At 47.0% G+C, this 12,572-nt stretch overlaps 1 protein-coding gene across 1 annotated transcript; it reads right to left on the bottom strand.

Moving 5' to 3' along the window:
* Nucleotides 1-382: 382 nt before the first annotated feature.
* On the bottom strand, nt 383-7,242 carry MRPS24 (mitochondrial ribosomal protein S24). Its single transcript, XM_081079800.1, has 4 exons — nt 7,043-7,242; nt 6,898-6,966; nt 6,674-6,785; nt 383-4,768 (listed from the first exon to the last, which is right to left on the bottom strand). The coding sequence occupies exons 1-4, from the start codon at nt 7,079-7,081 to the stop codon at nt 4,485-4,487; spliced, it is 504 nt and encodes a 167-aa protein (XP_080935926.1). The 5' UTR covers nt 7,082-7,242; the 3' UTR covers nt 383-4,484.
* Between the last annotated feature and the right edge of the window lie 5,330 nt (nt 7,243-12,572).

Genomic DNA, 12,572 nt, shown 5'->3' on the forward strand with positions numbered 1-12,572 from the left:
ATATCAAGCACTTACATAAATGTGAAGAATCCAAAGATTTCTAAAACATCTTTCTACTTTCATGCTTGAAATCTGTTGGCTCAGAATTTTTTTTCTGGCTAAAACTGTAATTCAGGAGGGGAAAGAAGAAACAAAAGGTTTTGACAGTTAATTAACGATCTTGTTGCTAGGTTACAAATAAGAAGTAAAACCATTACTGTTAAACAATTTAAAAGTTTTAATATCTAATCTATAATTGTATACGAAGAAAATTTTGTATAACATTCTAATCAAGAGGATTCTTTGGAAAAATTAAACTGGTTTAATAATTTTGGTCTAAAATGCTTTATACCTTATCCGTGATTTTACCACCATTACAAAAACAATGTGAACACAAGAGTCTAGTTTGTACAACTCTTGGGTTTATTTTGTTGTGAAAAGCCCAATTATTTTGAATGGCTTAAATTTCCCCCACTTTTCTTTCTGGTCATATAAAATAACGTCAATTTATTTAAGATTATAAAATTGCAAAACAAAGAGTTCAGCTACATTAATGATAATAAGTAATATATTTATAAAAAGAGAATATTTTGTATAATGCTAAAAGATCATACAGAATTGAAGTGTCAATTGAAATTGTAATTTATAGATCCTTAGTTAACTTTATGACCTTAAAATAGTAAACTTGAGTTGATAATAAACAATTTTTGGTAGCTTGAACAACATGAAATATATCGTTATTTAGTACAATGTAGTGTGGCTGCAGTAACAGTTTGAGAGCTGTGTAGATTCCTTTGGGTTATGTTCATGTACATAAATATTTTTTTAAGAAAGATAAAAAGTGTGAAAATCAACATAACAGATTACACTTACACAAGCTGGAATGAAGCACTCTTTTAAAAAAATTTTAATCATACATTTTATTTAACCTAACTCATACAGCCGCAATATTAACATTTCAACATGTAATAAATCTAAACAATATTAATGAGCTATTTCACACTTTTCTATTCTGTCTTCAAATCCAGTGTTGATTTTTATACTTACAGCCCATTGAATCACTCTTTAAATGTCATTTTGTCACAACTGAACTTTCAAATTTCAAGAGAAAAAAAATTCATGAGAACTTAGCATAGACCATGGACTAGCGTGTCATCAGGATACTTCAAAAAGAACGATTTTGTAGATTATAATGACAAGTACTGATTGTCCTTGCCTATAAAGCAATGCTAACAAAGGTTAAACTCTCCCAGTTCCTGGGACGTGGCAGGCTCTTCCCACACCGCTTTTTCCAGGCTGGTACTCCCCTTCCTTCCCTCCTCCACTTACAAGTCATTTCCTAAGGAAGGCTTTTCTGACCATTGTTAGGGTCCGGAGTCAACCCCTCCTCAAGCGAACAGAAGTTACATGATAATGCAAGTCACACAGCGAGGTTTATTTCCAGCTAGCTGGGGTCCGAGTATCTGCCCTACGCAGCACGTTTCAACAAGGACCCCAAACATACAAAGCTAGGGGTTTTTATAGCATAACATTTTAAGGCTCTTAGTAACTTTCCATGCAGGCAAGATATTTACAAGACTTTTGATCCTGTGTCCTTGCTTACATTTTTGCTGTAAGATAAGACTCTTCTTAACAGAGCTTCCTGACCTTGCAGTACGTGGTGTTTACGATTAATGACTAGGTTATTTTGGTCTGGGGGCTGTTCAGAAAAGGGCTTCTTGACCCTTGAGGAGGCAGTTCTGGTGCTACAGCAAAAGGATTTCTTAACCCTTGAGGAGGCAGTTCTGGTGCTACAGTATTCTACATTCCCCCCTTGTGTTGTTTATAATGAGGAATTATGCTCATATGTAGACTGACCGTAGAGGCCTGCAGAGGCAGGCAATTTCTTATATTGATGTCGTAGGACTATGAGCTGGACAGTATTTACACGATTTTTTACAAAATTAATAAGCTTATTTAAAATGCTGGGGCCAAAAGTTAAAATGAGCACAAGCAAGACAGCCGGGCCAATTAGGGTGGAAATCAGGGTGGTGAGCCAAGGGGACCTATTAAACCAAGCTTCGAACCAAGTTTCCTGAGCTTCTCTTTCCCGTTTTCTCTTGGCTAACCCTTCTCTCACCTTTGTCATGGATTCTGTAACTACACCAGTGTGGTCAGCGTAAAAGCAGCACTCCTCTCCTAAGGTTGCTGGTTCAACCTTAGGAGATGGTGGGCTGCACCCCTGAAACTATAAGATTGAAAACGGCAACTGGACCTGGAGCTGAGCTGCGCCCTCCACAACTAGACTGAAGGAGAAAGACTTGGAGCTGATGGGCCCTGGGGAAACAAACTATCCCCCAAAATAACCCCAATAAAAAAAATTAAATCAATAAAAGAATGTTTAAAACTCATCAACAAGACAACTAAAATTTAAAAATGGACTTGAATAGACTCTTCTCCAGAGTAGACATTCAAATGGTCAACAAGCACAATAAGATGTTAAACATCATTAGTCATGATGGGAATGAAAATTAGAAAACCACAATGTGATACCCCTTCTCACATACCAGAATGGCTCTAATCAAGAAAACTAAAACTAACAAATGGCAGCAGCAATGCAGAGAAATTGGAACTCTTAAACATTGCTTGTGAAAATGTATAATGGTGTGGTCTCTGCACAATAGTTTGAAACTTCCATCACACAAAAAATTCCCATTTGGTTTTATAAATCCACTTCTAGAAATAACACCCCCCAAATTGAAAACAGATGTTAAAAATAAACTGATAACGTGAATCCATACCAGCACTGTTCACAACAGCAGAGGCATAAACAATGCAAATGTCCATCTTAATCAGCAGTAAAAACTAAGTATGCAATTGTGCAATGTTACAGGATTCTTTAGATTGTGAACATATTTAATAACTTCTAGAAGTATATTTCCTCATAGCACAAAAAACATTTTAATGTGGGCAGAAGACATGTTTACTAATGTCGACTGGAAAAAATAAGTCTCCAGAAAAATCCACGAAAAGAACGGTTTAATCAGGAAAAGAAAAAAAAACGAGGTCACCTCAGAAGTGTGCAAATGCACACTTTGACCGTCACTCCAACCCACTGCTCATGTGAAGAAAAAGGCCCCAATTCCTAGATGGCTATTCTATTTACAGTGGTACCTCAGTTTTCAAACATAATCCGTTCCGGAAGACCGTTCAAGTTCTGAAACGTTCGAAAACCGAGGTGAGGTTTCCCCATAGAAAGTAATGCAAAATAGATTAATCCATTCCAGACCTTTAAAATCAACCCCTAAAACTGAAAATTTGGCATAAATTTTACTATCTAATGATACCATACATCCACAAAATTTACGGCATTCGTAAACCGAAATGTTTGTCAACGGAGATGTTCAACAACTGAGGTATCACTGTACTAGCATCCCTCTCCCCGAGAAGTTATCACAAAGTTTTAACAGGAAGTCAGGGCTAAGAGTTAAAAAGGGGCCCAGCTCCACCCATAATCCTCCCTACTCTATGGTTACGCATCTTAAGATGCCAGCTCACTTTTATCATTAATACACCCAAATATATTTAGTTCCTCTCTAATAAAAGAAAAAAGTTGATAAATCTATGTTCAGTAATTAGTGTTTCTTTATTTTCTCCATGTGGAAAGGGTCTAGGCATTCAATGAATATTCATCAATTAAATGAGATAGCAAAACTGTACAGTTTCAACTTCAGACCTGTGGAAAACGTTTTCAATGTATATACTTGTGTACAATTCTCATTAAAAAGTTTACTTAAAACTATAGCTACCATCCAATCCAGCAATCCTTCTTCTGGGTATTTATCTGAGGGCAATGAAATCAGTACCTCAGACAACTGCACTCTGATGTACTCAACATGTGGAGACAACCTGGGTGTCCCTGGAAGGATGGACATATATAAAGATGCAGCACCTATGTGCAGTGGAACATTGTTCAGCCATGAGAAAGAACATCCTGCCATCTGGGACGTGGACAGACCTGAAGGACATTAGCTGAGTGAGACAAGCCAGAATGACCAATAGTGCTCGATCTCACTTTTATGTGGAATTAAAACCAGCTGAAATGGAAGCAGAGTAGAGAGGTGGTTCCCAGGGGTTAGGGAAAGGGAACTGGGGAGATTTGGTGCAAGGACACAAAATGTTAGTTATGCAAGATGGTTAAGTACTGAGAACCTAAGATGCAACAATGCCACCACAGTTCACAACTTTATTATATACCCACCACTTGCCAAGAGGGTAAATCCTAACTCACAGCCTCCCTGGGACCCCTGGAGCGCCCCAAAGAAACCCTGTCCTAGTTCCTTCACCTAAAGTATAGAGACAGACCGGGACAACAGACAACATAGAAAGTCCATTTATTCAACAGCAGCTTTGAAAGCAAAGTGTCGGGACTCTGGGGGAGGGGGATTCTCCCCATTTCTACTTCACCCCTTTTTCACACATTTGTCTTTTGCAGGCTAGAGATTCATGGCCAAATGGCCACTATCCTAGATGTACTTATACACGACCTTTGAGGGCACAGTCTGGAGATGCAGACGCACGCGACACTTGTAAAAGTGGGACAGCAGGGTCTCGCTGTAGCCCACGAGGAAGTAGAACTTGTGTGCAGGTAGCAGCCTCAGGACCAGGGCACAGATGTCTACCTGGTTAGCCCGGCGTTTCAGGACAAGCTGGTCAGCCAGGCATCCTGGGAAGGTGCCCAGCATGAACTTGCGGAGAAAAACATCCTCCACCGTTCGCTCTGCGGCATGGTCCTCCCCATCCAGATTACCTGAGGAGAAGGGGGGGTCAGCCAAAGTTCCAGAGGGCACTCAATTCCACCCCCAACCCCACCTCTCCTCCTTTCCTCTCTTAGTGGAGTAACACTTTAAAGTTAAAAGTGCAATGTTTCGTTATGCTCCTCAACTAATCCCATGAAGTCGGTACCATCATGACCATTGTTTTACCGTAGGGAAGAACAAGGCCTTAACAAGGACAAAGTGCAGACGACTCCTTTCCCACTCATTTCTGACTATCTTATAGAAGCACTGGTCATCCCACAGGCCAGGGATGAGGCCACCAGCTCCTTCTGGGCTTTGGGACATGAACTCTGTCACCAGCCAGTGGATTCTCAGTGGACCCTGGATCCCCTGCACCTCTTAAATATTTGCTGACTCTGCACACCCACCTCCAGACCTTAGAACCAGAATCTGCAAAGGGTGGGGACAGGAACCTTTAACTAACTGCTGTAGATATATATATGCACTGCAAACATCCAGGTCCAGAGCCCTCATACTGAACAAAATACAGTTAATGCTTGTTAACTAGCAGTTAGTTCTGCTCTAAAAAGTCACCGTGAACAATGACTTAGCAAATACTGAACACCTGCTCCTGGGGAAATGCAGGGTTAGGCTCTGAAATATTTTTGTCAAGAGATCAATGCACAACCATGTTTTAGACTTCTATTTAAAGACACTTTGCTTATCGCGTGTACTGATTCCCACTGAACTCTCTCCCAACCTCACTGCAACTCGTGCCTAAAGGAAGCTTAAGTGACAGGCACATTTTGTGCTTGAGGTGCTGCCTTCTTGTGCTTCGGACACTACACAGCACTTCAGCTGACCAGCTACGAGAAGTAGTACAGTCATCAACGAAATGCACAAAATTGCAAAAAGATGTCATTATAGAGCTCAAAAAGCACATGCGTATTGTGTAAAAGCTGAAGCAAGAAGGCAGAGCCCTGTTCAACCATGGCTGGGAAGGTGCACGTGGGGTCGCTGCCCACATAAGAATGAGACAGCACCAAGAGTCGGCTAATTATCACTTGCGGGATCTGTGAATAATAGTCGGCTGCTAAGTTGTAAAGAAAAACTTGGGCCGGCCGGTGGCTCAGGTGGTTGGAGCTCCGTGCTCCTAACTCCGAAGGCTGCCGGTTCGATTCCCACATGGGTCAGTGGGTTCTCAACCACAAGGTTGCCAGTTCAACTCCTTAACTCCCACAAGGGATGGTGGGCTGCGCCCCCTGCAACTGGCGAGGGCAACTGAACCTGGAGCTGAGCTGCGCCCTCCACAACTAAGACTGAAAGGACAACTTGAAGATGAACGGCACCTCCACAACTAAGATTGAAAGGACAACAACTTGATTTGGAAATAAAAAGTCCTGGAAGTACACACTATTACCCAATAAAGTCCTGTTCCCCTTCCCCAATAAAATGTTTAAAAAAGGAAAAAAACCTGTGCTTTAGTGGAAAGCTGCAATATTCAGAGCACTGCCCCCAAGCTGCGGTGCAGTCCATGGGGCTCACTCCTCTCACTGCCTCTGAGCTATTTTGCATCTTCGTAAATCACAGATGACCGACAGCAACACAAAACAATTCTTGTCTGTAGTCATGCAAGTAATTTCTGTGGAGGTTCTATCGAGTCCTTGCTCCCCAAAAGGCCAGTTCTGTAACCCTGTCCAATTTATTTCAGCATCCCTGACCTACATGTCTCTGCGGTTTTAATTCTTTGGGTGCGTTTGGCTTCTCACTCTCCCGCTGATTTCCTGAGCAGAATAAAACCTCTGACACGTGTTCATTCCGCGTCTGTGTTGACAGCCACAATTGAGACCGCCCCGGGCGGGGCCTGGGGTCGCATCGCCCACTCTCTAGCCTGTCGTGGTCCTCTCCTGCCACCGAAACGGCCATCGTCCCCTCACCTGTGTGCAACGACAGCCAGCCCTTGCGGTGGGCGATGTGGTGAGGCGCGTGCGCCTCCTCGTAGGTCACTGGCTTGTCCCCCTTGCCCACACGGACTCTGGCCGCGCGATTCTAGCAGCAGAGGGAAACCGTGAGTCCGCGCGCCCGCCACGCCCACCCCGCCCTCCAGGCTCCCCGGCCCCGCGCCCCTCCGTGCCCCCGCCTTGGGCCCGACCGCGCTCACCTTGGCGCGGGCCGCGGAGGTGTGTAGGGCGCTCCAGGTACCCGGCCGCTGTCGGCTCCAGGACAGAACCTGTGGGGGAAGCGGCGTGAGACGGAAACCAGGGCCCCCACCCCGACACGCCAGGCCCCCCGCGTGGCCCACTCACGCATGGTCCCAGTCCCCGCCTGCACACGGGCGCCGCCATCTTGGGCCGGGCGCAGCGCGCACGACGTAAAGCCGCGCCGCGGGGGCAAAGGTCAACACTGGGAGGCCGCGACCGGGGACGAAACCAGAGCGAGGCCTGCGCTTGATGCCGGTGCAAGTGTGTGAGTAGTCTCTGCGTGGGGCGGAGCCTCTGCGTGGGGCGGAGCCTCTGCGTGGGGCGGAGCCTCTGCGTGGGGCGGAGCCTCTGCGTGCGGCGGAGCCTCTGCGTGCGGCGGAGCCTCTGCGTGCGGCGGAGCCTCTCGGTTGGCGCGGGGGCCTCTGCTTGGGGCGGAGCCTCTGTTTGGGGCGGAGCCTCTGCCTGGGGCGGAGCCTCTCGGTCGGCGCGGGGGCCTCTGCTTGGGGGCGGGGCCTCTCTGTCGGGGGCGGAGCCTCTGCGTGGGGCGGAGCCTCTCGGTCGGCGCGGGGGGCCTCTGCTTGGGGGCGGAGCCTCTCTGTCGGGGGCGGAGCCTCTGGGCGGGCCGTCTGGTCTCAGTGGGGTCGGGGCCCCTGCGAGATCAGACCCCTACCCTGCTGCTGCGGAGCGGCGGGCTTGGTGTCAGGTCTCGGAGACCTTGACTTACACACAGGCCATGTCTGCAGGATTAAGAAGAAATATGTTCTGGTAAAGACTTCACCCAGTTCTCGAGGATGAGTTATACAGAGGGTAGGGTTTCTCATGTGACCGTACCCTAGTGTATGGCCTGGGGGAGGAACGTTTTAAGTAAAGGAGAAAGCGCGGGACCGTACTGGAAACCATGGGCCCATCACAGGGCCTGGAATGCTCAAGCCAGAACATGACCACTGTAATCGGTATCCAGTAATTATTAATGTCAGAGGGAAAAGCAACAACACTGGATATCTTATTTCAGAACTCAGCACAGTAACGGAAAAAACCCATGAGCTCTGGAGTTGGCCCAGGTGTAATAGTCTTTGTACAGTTGAGCTTCAGTCCATTATCTATAAAATGGGTTTGTTGATTGTACTACCTCATAGAGTTGTTAGGATAAATAGTAGTGATTGATATGTTGGGTTGTCATGTGAAGTCACCAATGTTTAGCCATTTTTCACCTACATCATCCAACGTGATGCTGCTTGCCTGCTGCTGTGGTTCCCGTGGGAGGGAACCACATAGATTCTCATGTATGTGGAGGATAAATGGAGGCCAAGAGTGGAGGGTAAATTGCCTAAGATCACAGAGGGGAGGGACACAGAGGGACCATGACACCCATTTCTTGGCTTCAGTCCAGTGCATTTTCCATGATCAAGATTCCTTTGCCTACCTGAAGCTACGTCCCCCAAAATACAATAAAGAAACATTAAGAAAAGGACAGTGTCTTTCATGCCCACAGAACTAGGAATGTTTTATTTTCCCTGTTTTTCCCTGTGGCCGCTAACTGCTCCTCATGTTGCATAACGGGACAGAACAAGTATTGTCAAATGACAACACTTTCCAAATGTAAGGATTTTCACCTTTTCCTGGAGGACCTTTTAAACTGACACTATTTTTTTTCCATAAAGTATGATGATTTCAGAATTTCATGTTTTATAAGCCTGCTCCAAAGTGGTGAGGAACACGGGATCTGAATTACTGCTTCCTGGATGTGCAATTTACGCAAGTGACTTGACCTTCCTGAGCCTGTTTCCCTCAGTGTAAAATGGAGACAGTAATGGTTCTTGTGAAAATTACACTGTAAAAATGCCTGAGAGAGTGAGCAGTTAATTTTTTTTTTTTTTTTTAAGAATGCAGCCCCTGATATCTACCTCCTCTTGGGGAGACGAACCAGCTGTTTAGGGTCCATGAGAACTCACATGGACACCACCCTAACGAGAGAAAAGAGGCTGGTTTTCCAGCACAGGGGACAGTGGCACCGACTTCTGCTGGCCACTGAGCAAGGACTGCTGTGCTGGGTTCAAGGTTGGCCCTGGAGCAGGAGGCAGCACCACAGTTAAACTAGTGGTTTCCTGTATTCAGGCCACCTCTTCCTTATGCCTGAGATGTCTCCTAGGAATTCCAAACTGACCTCCGTCCTTCATGGTTCAAGTATCCTGTTACCTACCTTTCTTTTCTCTTTGTTTATACTGGACCTTGTAGCAAACAGGGTTGCAGCTGGTTCCTTAATGGTGGTCCTGTGAGTGTTTGCATGATTAAAATAACTTAAAAATGACATTTTAATACATACAGTAGTATAAATTGTTATTGTTTTAAATTGCCAGTGGGAAAATGTAATGTGGTATTTTATTTTTCTGTAATTTCCATTTTGTGTTTTGATGCACTTTACTTCCTGTCAATTCTTAAGAGGCAATATTGTCCAGGTTTTGCAGATCAGAAGATGAGGTCCAACAATCACTCGAGGTTAGAACTAGCAAATGGAGCGAGTCTCCTTGTTCCAGAACACGTGCTCCATCGCCAGGTTGAGGGGGCCTCCAGAACCTTGGAGGATGGGGGAATGGCCCCGGTTTCTGTGGCTGAGCACAGACCACTTCCTGGATGAGGAGCAGCCACATCTAGCAACAAGTGACCTCTGGGAAGAGCACTGGGGGGGGGGGGCTCCAGACAAAATCCTGTTTGTTTTTTTTCCATACAGGAGCCCTTTCGCTTTCCTCAGGATAACCAGGAGGAGTCAGTCGCTTTCATGCTCTGAGAGCACAGGCTCTCTCCCTGGCTGCATGGCATCATGCACTGACCCCACCCTGCCATCACAGGACTGGGGGACACCCGCTTTCTCAGCGCTCCCTAGCGGATCCAGGTTTGCAGCCAGGCTTGAGAACTGGTGTCCTAGACTCCACATTTAAGTGGGAGACTCCCAGACCCTGATTTGTAGACACCCCTTTGGGGAGAGGGCTGTTGGACGTCCCCTACACCCCTCTCTACCACCAGTGCTGCAAGGTGACAGTAGCTGTCACTCGGAGGGTACTGGCCTTAGATGGCATGCTAGATCTGACACTGTCTTCACAGGGAGCTCGGATGGGGTGGCAGAAAGGCAGACCAAAGAGGTAAGATTAAGACCATAAAGGGTGGGATTGGAGGTGGGGCTGCCATCACAAGCTGTGCTGAGGAAGGAGTGCCCGCTGGGGCTAGCCAGGGCCCAGGACAGGTGGGAGACCCAGGCAGCCGGCAGCATGAATGAGGCCATGAGTCCCGAGTGTGGGTGCTGTGGAGTGAGGGGCTGAAAGCTGCCAAAACCAGATCAAGAACCCCTCGGCTCCCTCTTCTGAGGTCCTGACTCATTGGTGCTTGTGAGGCTTGACTCTGAATTTGTGTTATTGGAAGTCTTGGGAACTCAGGATAGTTTTATAGCCAAAATCATGTTTTGGATTAATGACCCAAACAAATAGAAAGGCCTTTTTTATACTTGGCTAACCGACACCTGAGGAGCCTGGGAGAGCTACCATAGCCGGTTTACATCGTTACAGATTTCTAACAGCAGTCCTGCTCGGTTCTGTGCCAGTAAAATTAATAACATCCATGACAAGACATTGCTTTATCTATTGTGAGAAAAGGAAATGGCTGCAAATTAATTCTAAGATACCAGTGTTTGGCTTCTTACAAGATGAGTCAGGCATGTTCAGATGTTCGAGGCTGACTTAGAAGGCAGGCGGTTTCCTTCACACGAGCCGTATGGGTGTGCACAGTGGGATGGACTCAGTTTGTTGGTACCCAAACGAGCTCCTCCCAAACTGGTCTTTGTGCACTTCTCACAGAGTAGGTGCTAGGAGGGGACTAAGGCTCGGAGAAGCTGAGACTTCGCTCAAAGGCCATGAAACTGGCAGGAAGCAGGGCTGAGGTTCAGAGCCCGACCAGGCACCGGCATCCTGTGAGCTACGTCCGGTCTCCAGGAGAGGGGCAGGGACTCTGGCCCTCGTCTGAGACCCCCAGGCACACTTACTGCATGATCACTGACGTGCTTCCCACTTTCACCTCATCCCCACATCCCTGTGAGCAGGCCTGGCCACCCTTCCACCTGAGTGGCTGTCACGTCACTATGCTTGGCTCTAAGGATATCACTGCCCAGTAGCCAGCCCCATGGCAAGTTCTGGGGCCTCTCAGACGCTGAAGATGTCTTCAGGTCTGATGTGGGAAGCCTCCATTTTTGAGCTTTGGGGCCGATTGCCAAGATCTGTGTATTGTGGGAATTGGAATCAGAGTGTCACCGAATTCAAGGTCTGCCAGCAGCCGCTTGCGCCGGTCATAGAACTGAAACATCAACCCTTGACAGAGTGAGGACTACCCTAGTTGACCCTTTCTGGAAAAATCACCCAGGCTCCAGGGCAACCCCTCCTATTCCTGCCCCTGAGAAACGATGGTCACCCCTTTGCCCCCCCAGCCAGGCAGGTTCAGGGTCACTCACGGCTGCTGGACAGCGAGTCCTCCATGGAGGTGCTGCTCCAGGCCTCCCAGGGCAAACTCCTGCTTAGTCTTTAGACAGGTCTGTTTGCAAAACTTTAAATACTTTGGGCAAATGCTAGATGTAATTTCATAGTATCTTAGGCCCTACGGACCAATGGAATATTTTACTGATTACTAAGCAGTTATTTTTTGTGGATCATGCATCCTTTTGAAAATCTGTTGCAAGCTATGAACTCTTTCCCCAGGAAAAAAAAAATCACAATTGTCTAAGTTTCAGGAATTCGGTGATTGAACCTTAACTTTGGACAATGGACAGGAGCCAGGTAAAGAAGCCTTGGTCAGCAGGAACCAGTAGGACTGGCCTCCCTGTTCTCCAGTTGAGGAATAGCTAGAAGCAGTTTTGAAGAGACTGATTGAAAGTCAACAATTCTAAGAGTGGTTTCCAGAGCCTGAACTGGGGACCCTGGGGGGATTCCTGCTGAAAAAGCACCTGGGGGGCTTTCATGGCGTTGGGGGAAACTAACGAGAGCTTTGGGTACTTCCAGGTGAACCAACATATTAAAATTTGTGTTAATGACCCAGGAAGAGATGAGTTTAGAGTGCCTGAGGATTGGATATTCTTTGAAGTTTCAGAAAAGGTTTTCCTACATTTATTAGCAGAAGCTCGGCTTTCCCGAGTCCCAGTACAGCTTCCCACTGTCGCAACATCTGGAGGCTCACAGATCATGGGCAACTCTCTGGACACCACAGGGACTCCAGAAAAGGGCCCAGGAGCCTGCGTTCAAGGAAGGACCCAGTGCAGGATGCAGGTCGCTCACCTACCGAGTCAGCAGGAGTGCAAGGGACACCACCTCAGGGCCTACTTTTCCTGAAGCCACAAGATACAGACATTCTCAGAGCTAGTGACATAGCTGGGACTGGCTTCCAGGGCTCAGTGAGGTGACCCTGGCCCTCAGGAAGGGCCAGCGCAGGCAAGGATTTCAGTTGGAAAACTGACGGGGAGGGCCCCAAGTTCTGGCCCAGATGGTGGCAAGTGGCAGGAAGCGTGGCCCCAGAGGCATGGAAGTGAAATGAAGGGCTGACACCAAGGGCCGGGCTGGGGTGAGCCTGGTTGCTGTGGGAGTTTGGGAACAATGAGCGCTCA

Source organism: Rhinolophus hipposideros, assembly GCF_964194185.1.
Source record: "Rhinolophus hipposideros genome assembly, chromosome: 18".
Taxonomy (NCBI): domain Eukaryota; kingdom Metazoa; phylum Chordata; class Mammalia; order Chiroptera; family Rhinolophidae; genus Rhinolophus; species Rhinolophus hipposideros.

What these genes read in the sequence shown, in the direction of transcription:
- MRPS24 (XM_081079800.1), bottom strand. Translation starts at nt 7,081, where the DNA reads ATGGCGGCGCCCGTGTGCAGGCGGGGACTGGGACCATGC. An exon ending in GGCGGGGACTGGGACCATGC is followed by an intron (nt 6,967 to 7,042) that starts GTGAGTGGGCCA and finishes CTTCCCCCACAG; the next exon opens with GTTCTGTCCTGGAGCCGACA. An exon ending in CCTCCGCGGCCCGCGCCAAG is followed by an intron (nt 6,786 to 6,897) that starts GTGAGCGCGGTC and finishes CTCTGCTGCTAG; the next exon opens with AATCGCGCGGCCAGAGTCCG.